Source organism: Vipera berus (genome assembly GCF_964194415.1).
Source record: "Vipera berus genome assembly, chromosome: 16".
Taxonomy (NCBI): domain Eukaryota; kingdom Metazoa; phylum Chordata; class Lepidosauria; order Squamata; family Viperidae; genus Vipera; species Vipera berus.
Window position 1 is genome coordinate 9,330,888 of NC_138219.1, and position 20,723 is coordinate 9,351,610.

At 46.4% G+C, this 20,723-nt stretch overlaps 2 protein-coding genes across 2 annotated transcripts; both read left to right on the forward strand.

The window, feature by feature from the left end:
* The first annotated feature begins 3,275 nt into the window (after window positions 1–3,275).
* LINGO4 (leucine rich repeat and Ig domain containing 4) lies at window positions 3,276–5,901 on the forward strand. Its single transcript, XM_081340619.1, has one exon. It carries the CDS (start codon window positions 3,895–3,897, stop codon window positions 5,719–5,721), a length of 1,827 nt encoding a protein of 608 aa, XP_081196745.1. The 5' UTR covers window positions 3,276–3,894; the 3' UTR covers window positions 5,722–5,901.
* Window positions 5,902–13,226: 7,325 nt separating this feature from the next.
* LOC308675120 (semaphorin-7A-like) lies at window positions 13,227–19,822 on the forward strand (the record flags this gene model as incomplete). Its single annotated transcript, XM_081340121.1, has 13 exons — window positions 13,227–13,322; window positions 13,676–13,729; window positions 14,160–14,255; window positions 14,389–14,494; window positions 14,686–14,784; window positions 15,304–15,443; window positions 16,180–16,355; window positions 17,150–17,258; window positions 17,590–17,791; window positions 18,052–18,167; window positions 18,486–18,655; window positions 18,885–18,940; window positions 19,491–19,822. The coding sequence occupies 13 exons, from the start codon at window positions 13,227–13,229 to the stop codon at window positions 19,820–19,822; spliced, it is 1,752 nt and encodes a 583-aa protein (XP_081196247.1).
* Window positions 19,823–20,723: the final 901 nt, after the last annotated feature.

Consider the following 20,723-nt stretch of genomic DNA (forward strand, 5'->3'; position numbering starts at 1 on the left):
CACGGGGGTGGGTGGGGGGAATGATTCTGTCATGGGGAAGCCGGAATTTTCCTTGCCAATTTTCCAGCCTAGCATTCAAACTGGCATTGGGTTGGTGGCTTAAGCCTGACTCTTCTGCCGAAATCTGCACAACATGGGAGTAAATAGCACAAAAATCTTGGACAAACTGCAACACAATCCACGTTGGCCTCCTGATGTTTAAAACCTTCCCTCTTGAACGTCCTACCTTGCAAATGGTTCGGCTTGCAGGAATAAATTTAAGATGCTCTTAGTTTTCCCGTCCAGAGCTGCTCCGATGATGCCGTTCGCACAGAAAAATCCACCAACTTTGCATCGGATACACGTGGACATAACTCCTTTTTCTATTCTCTCTCTCTTTTTCTTGGGTTTTTAAAAAAAATAATACTTTGAAATATTTAAAGCACAGGAGGGAAGGGAGGCTGTGTAAATACCAGTTTAAAAAGTTTTATTTTTTATTAAGCTAAGTTTAGAGAAATCGGCCTTTAGAAAGCGTACGATGGAAACCGTTCAAGCTACTTTTTAATTTAATTAAACCACGGTGCGTATTGCTAAGATGGTTGGGTTTTTATTTCTCTTGCTGGCTCGCCTTATTTTATTTTATTGCTATTGCCCTGTTTTGGTGGGGTTTTTCAGGTGGAAAGGTAACCGCTGAGCATTTTAAAGGCAACGAAGGGGAGTTCCAATTTTGCCACCTGTGTTTCTGGCCAGCCCTCTTTTAATTATTGTGAGCTTTGGAATAAGTTGCTGAGGCAGTCAGAATTCGGTTGCCACTGTGACATTGCTAGAAATTAAATTTCAGAAATTGGCCGTAAGGGCCATGCAGATTAATAAATGTGTGGGTCATTGGGGAAATAAAGAATCACCCACCACACACACCTTAAAACCTCCAGATCTATCCAGAATACTGAATTAAGCAAAGTGGGAAGATGTTGCAAAACCGTTGTAGAAATGGGAGTTAGACTTCAATTAGATTTAACAAAACAGATCTAACAATGTTTATTTGGTATCAGGGTGGTTTATATGCAGGCGTCTAATGTTTGCATGAATGATTTCCAGAGGCTTCAGGTCGCACAGCAAGCTGTCAAATCTGCAGGGCATTTTAAGGGTTAAATGGAGCCTCCCTATACAGGGGCAGAGTAGCTGTTGAGTGCCAGGAGGTGGAATCCAGCACAGAATGTTGGTTTTCCACCTTAAACCATGACCCACAAGTAAAGGGTCTTCCCAAGCATCAAGATATGTGCCATGGATAAGTAATTTGATTGCTCCCTAATTCCCTATGTAGGTAGTCCTCAACGGACCGTGAAAAAAGGGACTTACAACCGTTTTTCACGCTTAACGACCATTGTGGCGCTCCGGGGTCCCGTGATCAAAATTCAGATGTTTGGCACCTGACTCGCATTTATGACGGTCGCGGTGTCCCGGGGTCCCGTGATCCCCTTTTGCAGACCCCCTGACCAGTGGGGGAAGCCAGATCCATTGAGCTAACATAAGGACTGCAGTGGCAAAACCCACTTAATAACTGTCTCGCTTCACGATGGAGAATTGGGGTTGTAAGCCGAGGACTTCCTGCACAAAATGGGGACCGAGGGGTGGGCTTCCCGGCGCGGGAAGCCCACCCGCCCTATCCTAGTTTGGAAACGGCGGGGTTTAATCTTTGAACTCACAAGCTGATCAACAGACGTTCGGTGGCGGGGATGAAAAAACGGTGACTGCTTTTAGCTTTGTGAGAATGTGAGTGTGTGTGTGTGCGTGCGTGTTGTCCTGCTTTGCTGCTGCGTGTGCCAAGCAGTGGGGGGGGGGAAACAGAAGAAGAAAAATTACAGAAAGTCGGGAAGGGAATGTTCCCAAGGCAGGGATGACAACTGCAGAAGAAGAGGGAGCGACAGGAGACGGACTCAAGAGCTGACAACTCATTTTTTTACACCAGACTTTATGAAGCTTTGAAATTCGGAGCTGTCTAGCCATTAAACCAGCAAGGTAAGTTAAATATCTGGCAAAATAACCCGGGTGGGTTGGCGTTTAATCCCAACAGGTTTAAGACAGCAGCAGGGACTTGTCATAACAAGCAGGCTGCCCACAGAATTCAATGTAATGGCTTGCTAAATCTGGGCTCCTCAGTGAGGTCTAGAAGCTTGCGCTGATCTGGAGTGAAAGGATTCTCCTTCCAGGATAAAACCTGGTGCTTTTTCAGAGGAAATGTGAGGAAGGGGGGACCATACCCAGATACATTGCTATTTTTTTAGATATATATAAAGGGGAAATTTCTGGAGGGCTGTTGTTTTTTTCCTGTGCCTGCAAATCCAAAAAAACCTCAATCTCCCATTGAAGCTTTGTGTTTTTGGGGTTTTTCCCCCCCTAACGCCTCTTCTTGGCCCACTTTGACTGCATTGGGTTAATTAAATGTTCCCATTAAGATGCAAATTCCGAGCCAGGGACTTTGCGGGAGCTATCACCCCGCTGAAAATGTGCAATGTGCCAAGTTTTGCATCACATCTCGCTCTCCGTAAAGGGTGAGGGCTGAGTAGGACTGCGAAGAGGAAGGAACAGCTGCAAATTCTCCTCTTCCCCCCTCCCCAAAAACCCTTCAGGTTTGTTTTTTCCCCACCCATCTACGCTTCCCTTAAAATTTTATTTTTTTCCCCCCAAAGCACCTTTTTTTCCCCTACTTCTCTAAAAACGGGGCTCCCCCACCCCAAAATTTGCCACGTAGCACCTTCGTTGCTGTCGGTCCTTCCAGAGGTCATTGGTCGCACCCCAACATCTCAACCGCAGCGCTAAGCTAGAATAAACTTGGAGAGCTTTTAGCAAGTGAGCCAATTTCTCTTTCCAGCCCTGAGCTTCTGCAATTAAGAAGAATCGGCTTCTAGAACAGGCCTGTGAGAGCTTCCTCCGATCTCTTTCTTGGTGCGCTAAGCACGCTATTATAAAAGGGGCTAGTGTGTTGTTGTTGTTGGGATTGTGGTTTGGAAGTGGTGGGGAGGGGGAGAGAGGGAACGAAACGTGGCTTGGTTTTGGTGGCCCACATCAAGCCAGCGAAGCAGAACAAGAAGAAGCAACGGATGGAAACTTATCGAGGAGAGAAGCAAGCTAGAATTAAGGAGAAATTTCCCGACGGTGAGAACAATTAGCAGTAGAACTTAAAATCATCCAGGGATGGAGCATTCTCAGTTTGCCTTCACAAGTTGTGGACGCTCCATCACTGGAGGTTTTTAAGAAGAGAATGGACGAGCGTTTGTTGTCCAGAATGGTATACGGTCTCCTGCTTGAGCAGGGGGTTGGACTAGAAGACCTCCAAGGTCCCTTCCGACTGTTAATCTGTTCATCCTGGCTTACTCTCTCTTCTGCGGGATCAAACTTTAAGCCCATAGAGACACGGGGCACGCTGAGAATCGCCAAGCCCCCTAGATCCCACCTTGATCTCCTCTCCTGACTTCTCCTGACCCATTTTTCTCCATCTCCTGCCCCCAAGGCTGCCCCGTAGCCTCACTGCTCTTGGCCTCCGTCTCTCCTTTTGCTACGGACGCCTCTTGTTTTAATGCACCGGTGGGAATTTTGCCAAGGCGTTACTTAAAAGAAATTGCATTGCGGTGGCTGGGGTCTGGAGCTGTGCAGCAGGCCTGGTGTGTGGTGTGTGTGTGTGTGGAAATACAGGAGCTTGCTTTTTTTTTTTTTTTTTTTGCAAAGCCCTCTGTGCATGGATGGGCGATAGAGGTCCAAGCAAGAAAGGAAGTCCAAGGTGAAGAAAACTAGCAAAGGATCCTTGCAGACGTTAAAAATCCAGCTTCAGTAGGGTCTCCTTCACGTTTGTTGATTGCCTTCTAACCACGAAAGTCTTTCTGTTGTTTAGCTCTGTTGTTTCAGGAACTTCTCGAGATGTCGAGCGGGCGGTCTTCTCCGGATCTCCCACCCTCTTGGTTGCTGGTCTTCCTGGGGATGGTCTTCTTGGTGGGACCTGGATGGAGTTGCTCTTTCAGGTGCAAATGTTTGGTTCAGGAGAAGGTTGTCTTCTGCAACAGCCGGAATCTGGCCACGGTGCCCATCCAGATCCCCCCGGATTCGGAATTCTTGGACTTAAGCCAAAACACCCTCCGTACCCTCCACCAGGGCATGTTCTCCCGTCTCCAAGCCCTAAAAGAGGTGGACCTCAGCTATAACATCATCTCCAACATCGAACAGGGGGCCTTCAACGGCCTTCAGAAGATCATGACCCTCCGACTAGCAGGCAACAAGTTGAAGATGATCCCAGATGGGGTCTTCACGGGGCTGCCCAACCTCTCCGTTCTTGACCTGCGGGAAAACAAGATCCTCGTCTTGCTGGATCACTCCTTCAAAGATCTCTTCAGCCTGGGGAATCTAGACATAAGAGACAATCCTCTGGTCTTGATTTCAGGCCAGGCTTTCCGAGGCCTCCAACATCTGTGGAGCTTCACGCTGCAAAAATGCAACTTTACCAGCCTGCCCACAGAGGCCCTCTCCCACCTTCACCATCTGGTGGAGCTCCATCTGAATGTTCTCAACCTCAGGGTCCTCCACAACTATTCCTTTCGGAAGCTCCATCGGTTGAAAGTTCTGGAGATCAACCAGTGGCCTTTCTTGAAAACCCTGGAGCCTCACAGTCTCTCTAGCCTCAACCTGACTTCCTTGTCCATCGTCAGAAGCAACCTGCATGATGTTCCTTATAGGGCCATCAAGCCCCTGGCCCACCTCTGTTTCCTCGACCTCTCTTACAATCCCATCTCCGTGATCCATGGAAGGAAGTTGCTGGATCTCTCCCGTCTGCAAGAGTTCCACCTTACGGGGGGCCGACTGACCACCATCCAGGCTGACGCTTTTGAAGGCCTCGTCCATTTCCGTCTCCTCAATGTCTCGGCCAACCATCTGCAGACCCTTGAGGAAAGGGTCTTCCATTCAGTGGGGAACCTGGAAGTCCTTCGGCTGGACCGAAACCCCTTGGCCTGTGACTGCCGCCTCCTTTGGATCTTGAAGAGGCGGCAGAGGTTGAACTTTGAGGCTCAGATGCCTGTCTGTGCGGTCAGCTCAGAAGGAGGAGAAAAGATCTTCCATGACTTCTCCAGGGCTTTACCACAGCACTTCACCTGTCGGAAGTCTACAATTGAGGACAAGGCCCTCCAGAAAGTGGTCGTTCATGAAGGAGAGCAGGCCAGCTTGACTTGCAGCAGTGATGGAGATCCACCACCCATCATTTCTTGGTTAAACCCTCAAAACGTCACCTTAGACTCAAACCACAAAGGCCGGTCAACTGTCCTTCCCGATGGGACTCTTAAGATTCAATTCGCCCTCCCTGAAGACAGTGGATTGTACCATTGTGTTGCGAGCAACACAGCCGGCAATGATTCTATGGTTGCTTCTTTGAAGGTCCTTGTTCCTGTCTTCAACCAGTCGCTGGTCTGGAAGGACTTCGGTCTGCACAATAGAACGGTGATGTCCTCCCTCTTTTTCATCCACGCCAGCATCTGGGTGGGCATCCTGGTCATCGGGATTGTCCCCTTCCTCTGCTCCGTCCTGCTCTGCTTCTCCTTCATCTTCCTCTACAGCAGAGGCAGAGGGAAGGTCACCCACCAGGTGATTCACGCCGAGCCCCGTCCCTCCCGAGGTTACAAGGCCATCGTAGGCCAGCGAAGAACTTCACCCCAAAAACTACGAAGAACTTCTCCCAAAAAGGCTGAGATGAAGACTTGAGTTGCTTCCTGTTGCAAATCTTCCTTCCATTCTTCTCCATCAAGACGTCCAAGCAGATAATTGGAAGGGGACTGTTGGAGAATCACAGCCATTTCTTCGGTTCGCCCCAATACGCCGTCTTTCTCTCGCCTGGAAATATAGCTAGGACAAAAAATAATAATAATAATAACCTAGCAACAGATTGAGCAGCATCTCCCTTGCAATTCTTTTAAAAAAAACTTAAATAGTAATCAAACTTTTTGACAAACAGGGAAATAATTCTTTAATTGTAGAAAAAAGAAGATAGGAATTCAGATTTATCCAAGACTTATTAATAAACACGCCCCATTCTTTCTTGCACCTGAAAATTCTACTACTACTACTACTATTATTATTATTATCATTATTATCATTACCATTATTATTCCTGAACTACCCCTGTTGGGTTGCAGCCTCTAATTATATTAATCTGAGCAATTCTATTTTTCCCCCACAAAATTTGTCCAGAGCAGACTCCACTCTCTGAAACCCAATCTGGCAGTTTCAGAGTAGTTGGAAGTTTGTAGAAGTTTCTTTTTAATTAAAAAAAAAATTAAAAAGGCCTGCTGGCTGGGGGATTCTGGGAGCTGAAGTCCATGCATGCTGATGGGGGGATTCTGGGAGTTATAGGACAGGGGGGGAAATGACTTAGGATCATTTTTCACACCATCATTGCAGCATCCCCGTAGCCACGTGATCGAAATTTGGACTCTTGGCAACTGACTCACATTTATGACAGTTGCAGCATCCCGGGGTAGGGTGGGGGGCACATGATCCTCTTTTGCGACCTCCTGACAAGCAAATTCACTTGGGGAAGCCGGCTTCACTTAACCATCACCTTATTAAGAACTGCAGTGTTTCACTTAACAACGGTTGCAAGAAAGGCCGTAAAATCGGGCAAAATTTGCTTAACCCCCCCCCCCTCCCACCCGTCTCGCTTAGCAACGAAAAATTTGGGCTCCGTTGTCAAGGGCTTCCTATATTACGAGACTGAATGAAGGGCGCCCGATTTCAAAGGAGCACAGCCACCATTGGTGGTCCTTGCTTTTCCTGGAAATTCCTGCGCAGAAGTGGGTTCGAATTCTCCCACGCCAAGGGTGGGAATTTTGAGCCGGGGGGGGGGGGAAAGCCGATCTGGCAAATTGAAAGATTGAAAGAGAGAAAAATTAGCTGGCTTGTTTTGCATCCGCGGTGATTGAAAGGGCTTATAAACACATCTGCCATCATGAGGTTCAACGTGAATTCCAGCCAGCAGCTGCTCAGAAAAATTGGGGGGTGGGGGGGGCTATAACGATTTTGATGATGCTCAAAGGTGTGTGTGTGTGTGTGTGTGTGTGTGTGTGTGTGTGTGTGATGGATTCTCACATCAGCACCAGGCGTCTTCCAGGATTCCATCTCTCTCTCTCTTGAAAACAAGCATGACACAGCAAGAGGGAAAGTTATTGATCGAGGGATCGATTTATTTTGGCTGCCGGACACCAGGAGAGGGTGAAGCCCACGGGATGAATTTCAGAGGGGGGGGTTTCCTCCCATAAGTGTTCTGCAGGAGGAGAGGCAGGCGGGAAGGAAATTGGGAAAAGGAGGGAGGGAGGGAGGAAAGGAAAGAGGGAAGGGAGGAAAAGATGGAGAAGGAAGGAAGACAAGCAGGAAAAAAGCAAGGAAAGAGAGAGGGGAAGAAATGAAGAAAAGCAGAGGAAGAGAGGAGAAGATGGAGAAGGAAGGAAGGTGAGAGGAAAAGAAAGAAGGGAGGAAATAAAGGAAGAAAGGCAGAGGAAGGAAGGAAGGAAGGAAGGAAGGAAGGAAGGAAGGAAGGAAGGAAGGAAGGAAGGGAAGGAAGATATGAAGGAAGGAAGGAAGGAAGGAAGGAAGGAAGGAAGGAAGGAAGGAAGGAAGGAAGGTGACAGAAGGAAGATGATAGAAGGAAGGAAGAAAAGATGATGGAAGGAAGGAAGGAAGGAAGGAAGGAAGGAAGGAAGGAAGGAAGGAAGGAAGGTCCTCTTGGAATATCTAGCAATATTTCAAACTCCCCAAAGATGTCTCATTTTGAGCCAAATGCAGTCCCTGTTCAATTCACTCTTCACACCACCCAAAACAACAACAATAATAATTTTTTTAAAAAAATCCTGCATCTTTTCCAAAGCTGCCCTCTCTGCTTGCGATCCCCCCCCCCGCGGGGGCTGTGTGGCTAATGACACCCTCTCCCCCGCCCCCCCCCGCCCCTTTTTAAAATTTCTTCTGCAGGGATTTTGGGTACCTGTTTTCCCATCCCCATCCTTTCCCCGCTGCCTGCACAACCTTCTCCAGCAACAACAACACACAACAACAAACAGCAGCATCACTCCGGCCGGCTCTCCACTTCCCCTCCCGCCACTTGAGGGAGCCGCTTCTTGGCAGATCCTATTTTCTTTCTTTCTTTCTCTTTCTTTTCTTTCTTTTTTTATTTATTTAATGGGTCTATAAATTAGAAAACAGAGAAGGGAGGTAGGCGCAAAGCGGCGCTGGCTCCAGGCAGGATCAAGTCCTCCTGCCTTTTCAGAAATTTGCTGCAGCGCTTTCTGAAATTCCTCTTTTTCCCGCAGAGTTTCAGCCAATCTTCCCCCCCACACTGAAAAAATGGGGTGGTTTTCCCATTTCTGCCTTTTTGCGCTCTTTTACCTGGGAGCCTCTCAAATTGTTCCCCGGCTGAGGCTGATTCCTAAAGGTGAGCTTTATTTCCTATTCTGATTATTATTTTGAAGCCAAAGGCTTTTTCCTGACGTTTTGATGACTGCAATTCCTAAAGGTCAGCTGCTCTTTCCTGTAATTATAGCCTTTCCCTCTAATTTTTAATCACTGTGATTCCTAAAGCTGTGGTATTATTATTATTATTATTATTATTATTATTATTATTATTATTATTATTATTATTATTATTATTATTATCATCATCATCATCATCATCATCATCATCATCATTATCATTATTATTTATTTTGATGCCATAGGATTTTTTTCTATAGTTTTGATCACTGTAATTCCTATTTATTTTGATTCCAAAGGAGAGCTTTTTTTCCTAGTATTACGATTATGTTGATTCCAAAGGGGAATAATAAATCTATATAATTCCTAGGGTGAGGATTGCAAAAAGTAAGCTTTTTTTCCCCTGTTATTATGATTCCCATTGCCAAAATGAGTTTTTTCCTTCTGATTTCCAAAGGTACGCTTTTTTCTGTTATTATTATTATTATTATTATTATTATTATTATTATTATTATTATTATTATTATTATTATTATTATTATTATCATCATCATCATCATCATCATCATCATCATCATCATTATCATTATTATTTATTTTGATGCCATAGGATTTTTTTCTATAGTTTTGATCACTGTAATTCCTATTTATTTTGATTCCAAAGGAGAGCTTTTTTTCCTAGTATTACGATTATGTTGATTCCAAAGGGGAATAATAAATCTATATAATTCCTAGGGTGAGGATTGCAAAAAGTAAGCTTTTTTTCCCCTGTTATTATGATTCCCATTGCCAAAATGAGTTTTTTCCTTCTGATTTCCAAAGGTACGCTTTTTTCTGTTATTATTATTATTATTATTATTATTATTATTATTATTATTATTATTATTATTATTATTATTATTATTATTATTATTATTATTATTATTAAAAAAGAGATTTCTTTTCCATTATTACTATTCCTATTTGGATTCCAATCGGTGACCTGTTTTATTATGAGGGTGGTTTGCCCAGTCATCCAGATGTTCAGTCTGAATTTGGCATTTTTTATTTACCCCTCCAGTCCTTCCCAAGGAGCTGGGATCTGCAAATCTTTTATTTTATGATTGCTCTGCACCTGTTTTCAAATTGCAGAGGGTGCATAAGTTGAATTTCTAAATGCCAAGCTTTTGAAACCTCCAGCTGCCCATGGAATGGATCCTCCCACCTTAAATCTTGTTCTCTAAAGGACTGCGAAAAAATATTGCCTCCTTTAATGAATCTATTGGATTAAGGCAGGATCCTGAATTAAAGCAGGAAAAGAGAGAGCAAGAATCCTGTTGCAAAATGGAGGTGTTTCCCCCCCCCAACCTCCGCCTGAAATCCTCTCTTCCTTTTGCAAAATGCTCAGCAAACCTCAAAAAGCAATTTAAAATTCTGGTCCATTTGCTTAGCAAGGGATGGTGCATTTGATCTGCTGAGTCATGAACGTTTTAGAAAATAGACTAGTGGCTACTTACTCCGTATTCTTGAGACTTCATGGATTTAATTGGGAAATTTGGGTTCCCGACATTCAGCCACGGAAGCTCCTTGGGTTACTTTGGAACTGGCCTACCTTGCAGGGCGGTTGTGGCTAGGGGAGGGAACCCTATGTGGGGCCTGGAGCTGCTAGACCAAATGCTGCCCTTTCTTGCAACAAAATGAACTTTGAAACCCACCGTTCTCTTGCCAAGGCGGGAACTGGAAGAGGAGGAGTTTAGAAAAGCATTGATAGCATTTAGAGAGATTCTTGAGGACTAGAAGCAGGATGTGGTTTGCAAAGAAGCACCAACGAGGCTTCCAAGAAGCTATTAAGATAGGAAAAGAGGTTCTGTAAGGTTTTTTTAAAAAAAAAAACATTGTCTAAGGTGAGGGAAATTCACGTTTTGTTTCTTCGAACACTTAGACCGTAGACAGCATGATTTTTCACCATTTTAAAGAACTTACAGGAACATTTTTATTATCTTATTAGCTCAATTGGAGGGGGAGAAAATTCTAAAATTGGGTGCAGCTTCCTTAAGAGAGGTTTTCTGCAGGAGAGATTAAACTGCTGGCTCTGGTTGGTCTTTTGCTGAGCGTAAACATTTTGGCTCCGGCTGATATTTTTTGATGCACAGCGTGGCAAGGCGCCAGAGCCCTCAACATTGAGCTCCAGAGGCACTTTGGGTGAGGGGGGGATCCCCCCCTTTCCAGCCACAGAATGGCTGCTAAATAGTTGCCAAAGCTGGCTAAAATCTGCCCATTCCAGCACTGTTTTAAAGCTGTGTGCATGTGTGTGTGTGTGTCTTCTCCAGCCTAAGCTGGTTGGCAAGAAATTCTGTAAAATTCAAATAAATGTTGGCTGAGTCCCTAAATGGGTGAATAAGCCCCCCAAAAGCAGGGGGGGAGAAGAAAGGCATTAAGAGGCCCGGCTGCTTTTTCTGGAGTTCTGGACGCTATGGGTTCAGATATACTGCCCCTGTCCACAAAGGTTTAACGTCCCAATTTGTTTTTTTAGGAATGCTTTCAAGGCCAGTTCAAACAAAAAACGGTTCGGAGTGCTTTACAAAAGCTGCACCCTCCCGTTTCTTGGCCTGGCTGACTCCCAACAGTTGAATTAAGAGCAAGAAGTGGAAGAAAGAGGTTAAAATGTTAGCATTTCCTTCTGATATTCAATCCCACGACAATCGGATCAGATCAGACTGCAACCCAGCTAGTCCTGCCTCCCCACAGGGATCCACTGGATCCTTCTGAGAAGCCCACAAAGGGTGAAGTCCTCCCTACCCAGGTCTACGATTGACGGATAGACTGCCTCTCAAACTGGAAGTTCTGTTTAGTCAGTGAAAACCCTGACAAGCCACAAATTTGGGCCGACGAGGTGCTCAAAAAACACTCAAGACGTATCTCCTCCCCTCGTCTCTTCCTTCCCTAATGCAGCTGAGAAAGAGCCTGTGGCCTAGAGGTTAAAGCAACTGCCTAACGTGCAAATCAGCCCAGGTTCGAATTTCATTATATATACAAGAGTCTAAGGTCCCGGATCCACTTGTAATCCGTGCACGGTATGTGGAACATGGAATCCGTGGAACATGGAAAATCAGCAAAGCGCAGTTTTATTTGTCACCAGCCCTGGAGAGCAAATCCATCAATCAATTCTTCCCCTTTGCAACGATTCCAAAATTCTCCCTTGCAAAATAAGGAGGGGAGGTTCTTTTCCACCCAGGAGCAGGACTCAGCTCTAAGGGGGGGGGAATCTGGTCTTGGAGGGAAAAAAGCAATTAATTTTGTCCTCCTCTACCCCCCACCCCCACCCCCTCCAGTGCAAGGACCGTTGAATGCCACAAACTGGCCGTTTTGCAAAGCAGCCCAGCATTGCTTTTCAGGAAAGGAGAGTTTTTTTGTTCCACCAGGTCAAACCCATTTGGGCCCCCTCTGCAATGCAGATAAAACCCAGATACAGAGTGGGGGGGGGAGAGTTCGAAGGGGGGGTTGAAGAAAAACACAGACGGTGCTCTGGATTCATTGCTGGGGGGGGCTGGTTTTTCCCTCGCTCTGACTCATCCCTGCAGACCACAGTGCCAACTCCTTCCCTCCCTCCCTCCCTCCCTCCCCTGCGCTGAGGACAGACGAGGGTTATAACACGAAGGGCACAAACAGCAACAAGGTGTGGTCCCTTGTTGTGGCTGAGCGTTGCTGTTGTTGCTGCAATTTCCCAGGGCCCAACCGGGCAGGCGTCTCAGCGAGCGCATCTGTTTGCATAATGGATTACGACCGCGGGTTCTGGATGTTCTCTTTTGCACCCAACCAGGATAAATAGGTCATCAGCATCCAGGCCAGCCCAAATATAACAGAGCTGGCTTGTTGCAGAGCCTGACGCGACGTCCTGGTTTCCGCAGGAGATAGCCAAGGCGTGGAAAGTTTGTGTTGAAAGGAAATCTTCATCAGGGTCCGGTCCAAGCCGGGAATAAACAAAATGGAGGCTGCTTTAGAAAGAAGGTTGCAGTTTCTTGAAGAGCAGCGCGAGACAGAAATGTGTCTCTGGCCAAGCTGACCACAGGGAGCTGGGAGTGGTGGGTTTTTATACCTTTTTGGGCTTTTGAGGTTGTTTCCTGTTCCTTTGGCATGAACTTTGACCTGAGCTTCAGTGTGCCTTTCTGGTATTCTGAGGGTGGTGGGTTAACCCTATTATGTCCTAAAGGTCATGGGTTTGGGAGAGGGGGTGTGTAGATTTTAGGGGTCTTTGTCTTTCTAATCTCATCAGCTTCTAGCTTCCTGACTCCAACCTTTCTGAATAGGATTATCACATCTGCATTTCTAAAATAGTGGCTTCCTGAGTTTCTACCGGGGGCTATTAAGAAAAACTGGGCCTGCTTTTCTGCTTTGAAGATCCTTTGGGGAAATATATTCTGCCTTTTAATAGTCCCTAAATATTTCTTTCTCGGGGGGGGGAGGTGTGCCATCCTCCCACAGTTTTCTTGTGAACAGTGTGTGTTGGAGAGCCACAGAGGTTTCGTTTCTCTAACTAGCCCCCTTACTCTAATGGCAAGAGGAGAACAAAGTGGGGCTGGCCAGGGTGTCCCCTGGGGCACCGAAGCTAAGCTCAGGTGGGACGTGGGAATGGATTTGAACCACAGGTTGCGCTCTTGGACCGGGTTCCAAATCAGCAAGGTTGTTTTTAATAAGAGTGTTGATTTTAGCCCTTTTCTTTTCCAGATGTCGCGACGCGAACTTTCAATCAGAAGGAACGGCTGTTGGCCATGTTCCATGAGGCTGGGTCCTCCCAGCTGATTGTCGGAGGGCGAGGGGCAGTATGGGTTCTGACCTTTGAGGGATCTGACATCATACCCACTGAGGTAAACCATCCCACCCCCTTCCAAACCCTCCAGAGAGGGTCCTCGGTTTACAACCGTTTGTTTAACAATGGACCCAAGTTACGATGCTATTGGACAAAGTGACTTGGGAGCAATGCACCACTTTTGTGGTCATGGGGTCACAATTCAGCTGCTCGGCAACCAGCTCACATGGTTGGGGGGGTGTCTTGCGGTCACGTGATTAGACTTTGCGACCTCCCCAGCTGGCTTCCGATAAGCCAAGCCAATGGGGGTGGGTGGGGAGGGGGAAGCTGGACTGGCTGAATGAGCCGGTGATTTGTGTAATGACCCTGATTTAAAAAAAAAATCATAATGTGTCTCTCCATGGTTTCCAGGTGCCAGTGCACGTCGAAGAGAAGGCTGAGAAGGATTGTAAGAGAGCACAGAAGGTGAGATAGTTTGAAAGGGGGGGGAATGGTTTGGCCTTATCTTAGCATGTTCCAAGAACAAGAATCAACTCCCTGAGCCACCTTAAACTGGGAACTTGTCAGGACTTTATCTCCCTCAGTTACTTCCTACCACTTCCAGGCACAGAGCACCCAGAGGTCTTCTAGCAGGCCAAGTGAGGGTTGGTTTGAGTTGAGCTGATTTGAGTTGGGTTGGATTGGATGGGCTAGGTTGAGTTGGGTTGGGTTGGGTTGGGTTGAGAGGAGTTAGATTGAGTTTGGTTGGGGTTGGGTGGGTTGAGTTGAGTTGGGTTGGGTTGGGTTGGGTTGAGTTGAGTTGGGTTGAGTTGAGTTGAGTTGGGTTGGTTGGGCTGGTTGGGTTGGGTTGGATTCAGTTGGATGGGGTTTATTTTTCCTGTTCTGCCATTCGTAGGGCAACTGTGATAATTTCATCCAGATGATCGAAAGAATAGAGAATAAAACCCTGGTCTGTGGAACGAATGCAGGTTCTCCCAAATGCTGGATTCTGGTAAGGGGCTTTGGCAGCCAATACAGAAGGAGCTTTGGGAAACAGGAGGACCCACAGTAATCAGTAGGATATTATTCTCAGTTTTGAACAGCTTTTATGGGCAGGATGGCCTTCGGTTCTCTTTTTCTTTCAGGTCAACACAGCACTGCAGAGAAGCAGCCAGGGACAGATTTTCACCATGGTAGGAGAGAACGTCATCTCAGCCTCCCCGTCGCAAAAAGCCGTCACCGTCGCCATTGGTAAGGGCTCCGGAAGAAGCCAAAATTTTAATATCTTTCCAGATCTCAAGCTACTTATTTTTTTTCCCCCTGATAGCAGCATCAGAGCTAGGAAGTTATGCAAAAGAAATCAAACCAGCGTCGCTCATGAAGATTTCGACATTTCTGTGTTAAAGAATAGATCTCAGCTCTGGCTTTTCTCTGTATTTCAGAAGACAGTCTTTACTCGGCCCTATCTGGGAATAAAAGTTCCTTCCAGAGGAGCTACGGACGGAAGAAAGGGCTCAAGACGAGGGACAGCTGGATCAGCAGTAAGAGATGGTCCTTGTTACTTTGGCCACTTTCCTGAAAATGGAACGCAGGCGGTCCTCGACATTTAGTGACCATTCAAAGTTACGGCATTGAAAAAAGGGACCGGTGACCATTTTTCCCACCTAGGGCCGTTGCAGCGTCCCCGTGGTCATGGGATTGAAATTCAGATGCTTGGCGACTGATTCACAGTTATGGCAACGGCAGCATCCCAAGGTCATGTGGTCAGCCTTGGCGACCTTCTGACCAGGAAAAGAAGCCGAATTGATTTAACAATCCTTTTACTAACTTAATTGCAGGGATCCACCTAACAAACGTAGCAAGCAAAGGGCCCAAACGGGGCCAAACCCACTTAAGCAACGTATCACTTAGCAGCAGAAATTTGGGGCTCCCGCAAGAAGCTTCCATAGCAAAGCTCGCAGGCGGTCAGCAGATCACAGCAACCGATCTCTGGATGTGATCGTTTAGGGCTGCTTCTTTCTACCTTTTTTTTTTCCCTCACCCTGAATTTTCTGCTCTAGATGCTGAATTTGCAGGAGCAGCTCTCCTCCCGCACAAAGACCGAAGGAAAGATGAAATTTTCTTCTTCTACAACGAGGTCAACTGGTCAGCCGGCTTGGATGAGGAGCTGTATAAAGTCTGGCTTGGCCGCGTCTGCAAGGTTGGGAAAAGGGGGCGTTTCCTTCCCACCTGGGAGGCAAGGGGGAAAGTGTAAGGGCTTGCGAGAGCAACGTGTGGAATGAAATGACGAGGGATAGATGGATCAATCGATCAAATTTCTGCATCACCTCTCTTACCTTCATGACGCTGGGCGTTTTGAAAAACCAAAACCAAATCGAAACTTTTAAGAACTTTTTTAAACCGTTGTCCTGCTTGACTTTTAAACTCTGGGGTTTTTTATTCTGTTTATTCATCTATTGAACGTAAAGGTTGCCCAGAGTCTCTCTGATAGTCAGACGGGCAGCATCTACGTTGAATTAATTAATAAAACCCTATTGAAAGCAGAGTTTTAAAAGTTAAGAACTACAACGATTTAAGGGTTTAAAAAACGGCGGAGGAAGCACCCTCAAGACACCCTACGCCACCCCACCCCACCCCAGGATTGCATGGCACTCTTAGACCCACCCTCCATGCCAGCTGGCAGTGCTGGTCTTGATGCTTTTCTGGAAGGCCATGAAAGAAAGGGGAGGGGGTCCCATCTTGCCTGTAGGGTGATTGAGCAGAGCATCTTAGGAAAATATGGGCAGATGAGAGCATCTAAGGAAAACCAATCTGAACTGCCAAGGTTGAATTTGTATCCAGATCGTGGGAAGGAACGTTGTCTTTATGGAGTGGAAAGAAACGAAAATGTCAAGAAATTAGATTCAGGCTGTGACTTTATCTCTTGGGGGCTCCAGGTGGATCAAGGAGAGAAGCCAGCCTCGGGTGATTTCTGGAGCACCTTCCTCAAAGCGAGGCTGGTGTGTGGGCGCCCCCACGAACCCCTGACTTTCCACCGCCTGGAGGATGCCTTTGTTTTCAGAGAGGCGGGTCAGGCCGAGGCGACGTTGTACGGGGTCTTCTCCAGCCCATGGTGAGTGATGAGATACGACGGAGAGTTCAACGAGAAGTTGCATCTGGAACCTTGCTGTTCTGGATGCACCACATCAATCAGGTCTTCTGAACTTGGGATGGTGCTTATGCTGGAATTCACTTGGGGGAGGGGGAATAGGAGATCTAACCTTGACCCTTAGAAGGAAAGACTTTAAGTTCAATGAAAAGAAGGAATTTCAGCGTAGCCTTTAAATCCATTCCCTGTGGGAGCAACTTGGTTACCTGGGTGCTGTCCATGGTCCTGGAATTCCCAGACTGATACAGATAGTCTTCAAGTTATGACTTCAACTGAGCCCAAAATTTCTGTTGCTAAGCAAGCCAAGGGAATTTCACCCCATTTTATGACCTTCCTTGCCACGGTTGTTAAGGGAATCCCTGCAGTTGTTCAGTTAGTAACACGGTTAAGTGAATCTGGCTTCCCTATCGACTTTCACAAATGGTGAGCACCTGACAGTGCAAACTGTCACAAGTGTGAGTCAGTTCCCAAGCATCTGGATTTTGATCAAATGACTACGGGGATGCTGCAACGGTCGTAAGCGTGAAAAGCGGTCATAAGTCACTTTTTTCAGTGCCGTTGGAACTTTGAACGGTCGCCAAACGAATTGTTGTAAGTCAAGGACTACCTAGATTCTGTTTGGGTGCTATCCATGGTCCTGAAATTCCCAGTTTGTAATCCTTATGCATTCCCAATTGTGACTTGGAACCAGGATACACCAGTGCAAAACTCACCACCTGATAGTTTGAAGTTTTCATTTCTGCTTTATTTCTACCAAGGGGCACGTCTGCGGTTTGTTCATACTCCATGAATCGAATCAGGTCCTATTTTGAAACTTCCAAATTCAAGGATGCTCCAGGCTCCACTCCTCATCCCAGACCTGGCACGGTAAAGTTCATTGGACACTCTGATTTGGGTGATTCAGTTGTTGTTTTCAAAGAGGATTTTAGGTGTCTAATTGCCACTTAATTTTGTTGTCTTCCTGCAGCCCTGAATATTTCTGCCATTGCTATATTCAACGATAATGTAAAATATTTGGGGCTTGCAAGTTTGCAAGTTAAGATTGAGAGGGTGTTCTAAAACACCTTTTGAAATTAATTGGCCGGGAAAATAAGTGAAGGAAGTGACTTTTCTGCATTATCAGACAGAATTTGGGTTAAAATTTGGGATGTCCTTCTCTACCCTAGTTTTTCATGCTTCTTTTTTTCTACAACCTCAGTGTGTTCCACCGGATTCCAGTGCTTCCTTGGCCAAAATGCTGGCCTTCATTAAGGACCACCCAGAGTTAGATGCCGTTGTCTATCCAGATGAGGAACAACCCCTGTATGTCCTTCAGATGAATGATACTTACACTCAGGTGGTGATGGATAAAGTACGGGATGCCAACAACATCTCCCGTGATGTCCTCTTTCTTGGAACTTGTGAGTGTGCTGTGCACCGAAGTGGGTGACCAACAAAACCTTAACAGAACAGAAATCTATTGAGGTTCTGGATTCATTAGTGCATCCACTCTTGAATTAAGTCTGCTCCTTCCCCATCCTTAGATGCAAGCCATCCTCACCCCGTGGATGGATGGACCCAAGGCTTTTCTAGCCAGACATCCTGCATCTACATTATTGCTTAGGCAACAACCATTGTGGTCTCCCTCCACCTAACCAGAGTTCTGTTTATTGTGTGGCAGCCAAAGGGAAGATCCATAAAGTCCTCCAAAGCAAAGAACAGATGGTGATCATCGCTGAGTTAAGCCCCTTCAAGATTGAAGCACCTGTCACCCAGATGATCCTGGATGCCACCACGGTAAGACGAAGAATAGACCTGTTGGTAGTTTGCAACATTTGGGGGCAAATACTAGAAACTCAGCAGACACCATGGTAGGTAATATCTCCCAACTTACTTGGTTTTGTGGCCAACAAAGGAGAGAGTTGGTATTTGACTTCTACCTCCTGAAATAAGGTGAAGTTACATAGCTAGGAACGTCAAGGGATCCATGGAGTTAACTGTACATTTTCCAGCTCTCATGGTGGTCCTAGACAGTGAGCATAATAGAGAGTTCCTTCCTAATATGTTTTTCACTCCCATGGCTGAGGAATCATCTTGGTTATCTTCATCTGGTAGGGCCATCTCTACGTGAGCACCGAGTTTGAAGTCACGCGTCTCCCCTTGCAAGACTGCAACCAATATAATGGAAATTGTTGGAAGTGCATCTTGGCCCAGGACCCTTACTGTGGGTGGAATGCAGCTGGAAAGAGTTGTTCTGCCATCTCCCAGGAAAACCACACCAGCAGGTTGGTCAAAAGCCAAGAGGAATAAAATTGAGGATTCGGTGGGGGGGCGAAGAGAAAGAATGCTCTGTGCATGAGCTTCTGACACACAGAGCAGTCTTGTGTGCCTTAAGAAGTTAGCTAACATTGAGTATGGGATCATTGACTAGGGAGAAACCAAGGACTGAATGAGAGGGTGCTTTGGCTTGATGCAGCAAAGTTCTTGAGATGTTCCCACCTTGTCCTTCAACAGGTTGATTCAGAACCTGGATTCGTCCAGCACCACTCAGGCGTGCAAAGCTGCTGAAGGTAACTCTGTTCCCTTGTAGGAACATGGAGTGTTGGTGGAAAGGTGGATGTGACCTTAACAAAGAGGGCCTCCCTGTTTTGTCACGATCAATCCAACATGAGCCATGGATGCAACCTAAGGGAGGGCCTCTAAAACAGGCCTTAGGAGGTTGGGTAGGCCTAGAAGAATAGCACCCTGTAAATACAATGGCCAACTCTCTGAAGAGGGCCTGGAGCATACTGTCCCCATGGCAATGTTGACCTCAAAGGGTAGGAAATGGAGAAGAAGTTGGCTTGGTTAAATTTGTGTTTTATATCCCTTTACTTGACCCAGAAGGTACTCAAACCTTCCTAAGCCACGTATGGTTGATGGCTCTTCTCTTCTGCATCCTTGCCCTTAAGATCTCTGGCAGTGCCATGGAGAAGGGCTGAGCTGGTCCCGTCCTGTCCTGCAGCCCATCCTTACAAGCGTTTCAACTTTGACCACCACCACTTCTTTTCATTGCCTTGAGTGTCTCTCTCTTTCTCTCTGCCTTCCTCTTTCTCTCTCCCCAAATGCCGGATGCGGTAGAAAAATTGGCCCCAAATGCCATCAAGAAAGTCAGCGTGGACCGTACGGCTTACATCTACCTGCCCTGCCCGCTAAGGTCCCACCATGCCAGCTACAGTTGGGTCAAGGACGAGAAGTTTTACGCCTGTTCCATGGAGGACCAATCCTGCACGCTTCGCTTCAGCCAGCACACGCCGATGGTCGAAGGTGTCTTCAAATGCACAGCTACAGAAAAAGGCTACAGGGAGGAAATTATGGCTTTTGAGGTCGCTCTTAGTAGCAACGTAATCCTGGAGCTTGATCTGACGCTTTCGGGAGCCGCCTTCCTTGCCATAGTAACCCTCTTGTTATAGACCAGATCTGTAGCTAGGAGGGGATCCCATCACACTGCCAAAAAAAAATATATCTTTTTTCCATCGCTGTCCTTTTTTTCCAAAAGAACTGGCTTTGGAGACATCAAGCCGCGTACCAAGGACCCCAAATTCCGGGAGAGAGACGTAGGTCTCCGTCTGGACGCTTCGCACATGCGTATTTTCTCCCCCTGGGTCACCAGGCTGTCCAACCGTACATACGAGGTTGGTCTGTTTGGCCATTTCCAGAAGTGCTCAAGGTTTGATGGTGGTAGGAGAGCCCGTAAGTGCCAGGAAAATAAATGTGTGGTGGTGTTGTTGTTTTTCCTGGGGAGACAAAGCGATGGATGAGTTTATTCTGATCTGGAAGTGAAATTTAAGGAAGTCCTTCTAAGTAATGAGGTTCTCATTTGGCTTCCTGGTGACCCTTGCTGACCTGGTTTCCCCTCCAGCTTTGAAGGGCAAAATATTTTCCAGGTTTTGCAAGAAATATATTCTGGGCATGACATCTTATCCTGTCTTTTTAACCCTCCTTGTTGCATGTGTGCTACGCAACTGCAATTTTTTTTTTAATTGCCACAAACATCCAAGCCAGTTCAGCCTTGAAGGAGCCAAGGTCTCGGCCTCATGAGTGTCGGGGGGAGAAAAATGTAGAAAAATAGCATTAACATCGTTGGCATTTTTTTAAAAAAAATGTGGCAAGGGAAGTAATTGGCTTAATCTCATTCTGCGTTAACACCCCTCCAATAACAACGTCACCTTAAAAGACTTGGCAGGAAAGGAAACGAGAGAATGATATTTAATTGTACCTCGCAGCTAGCTGGATCCGTCGGCTGTGAGGATGATGCTCAGAATCCTTTAACAAAAGCAAATGTTCCTTTTGAGCTGTGCTATGGTTGCAGCG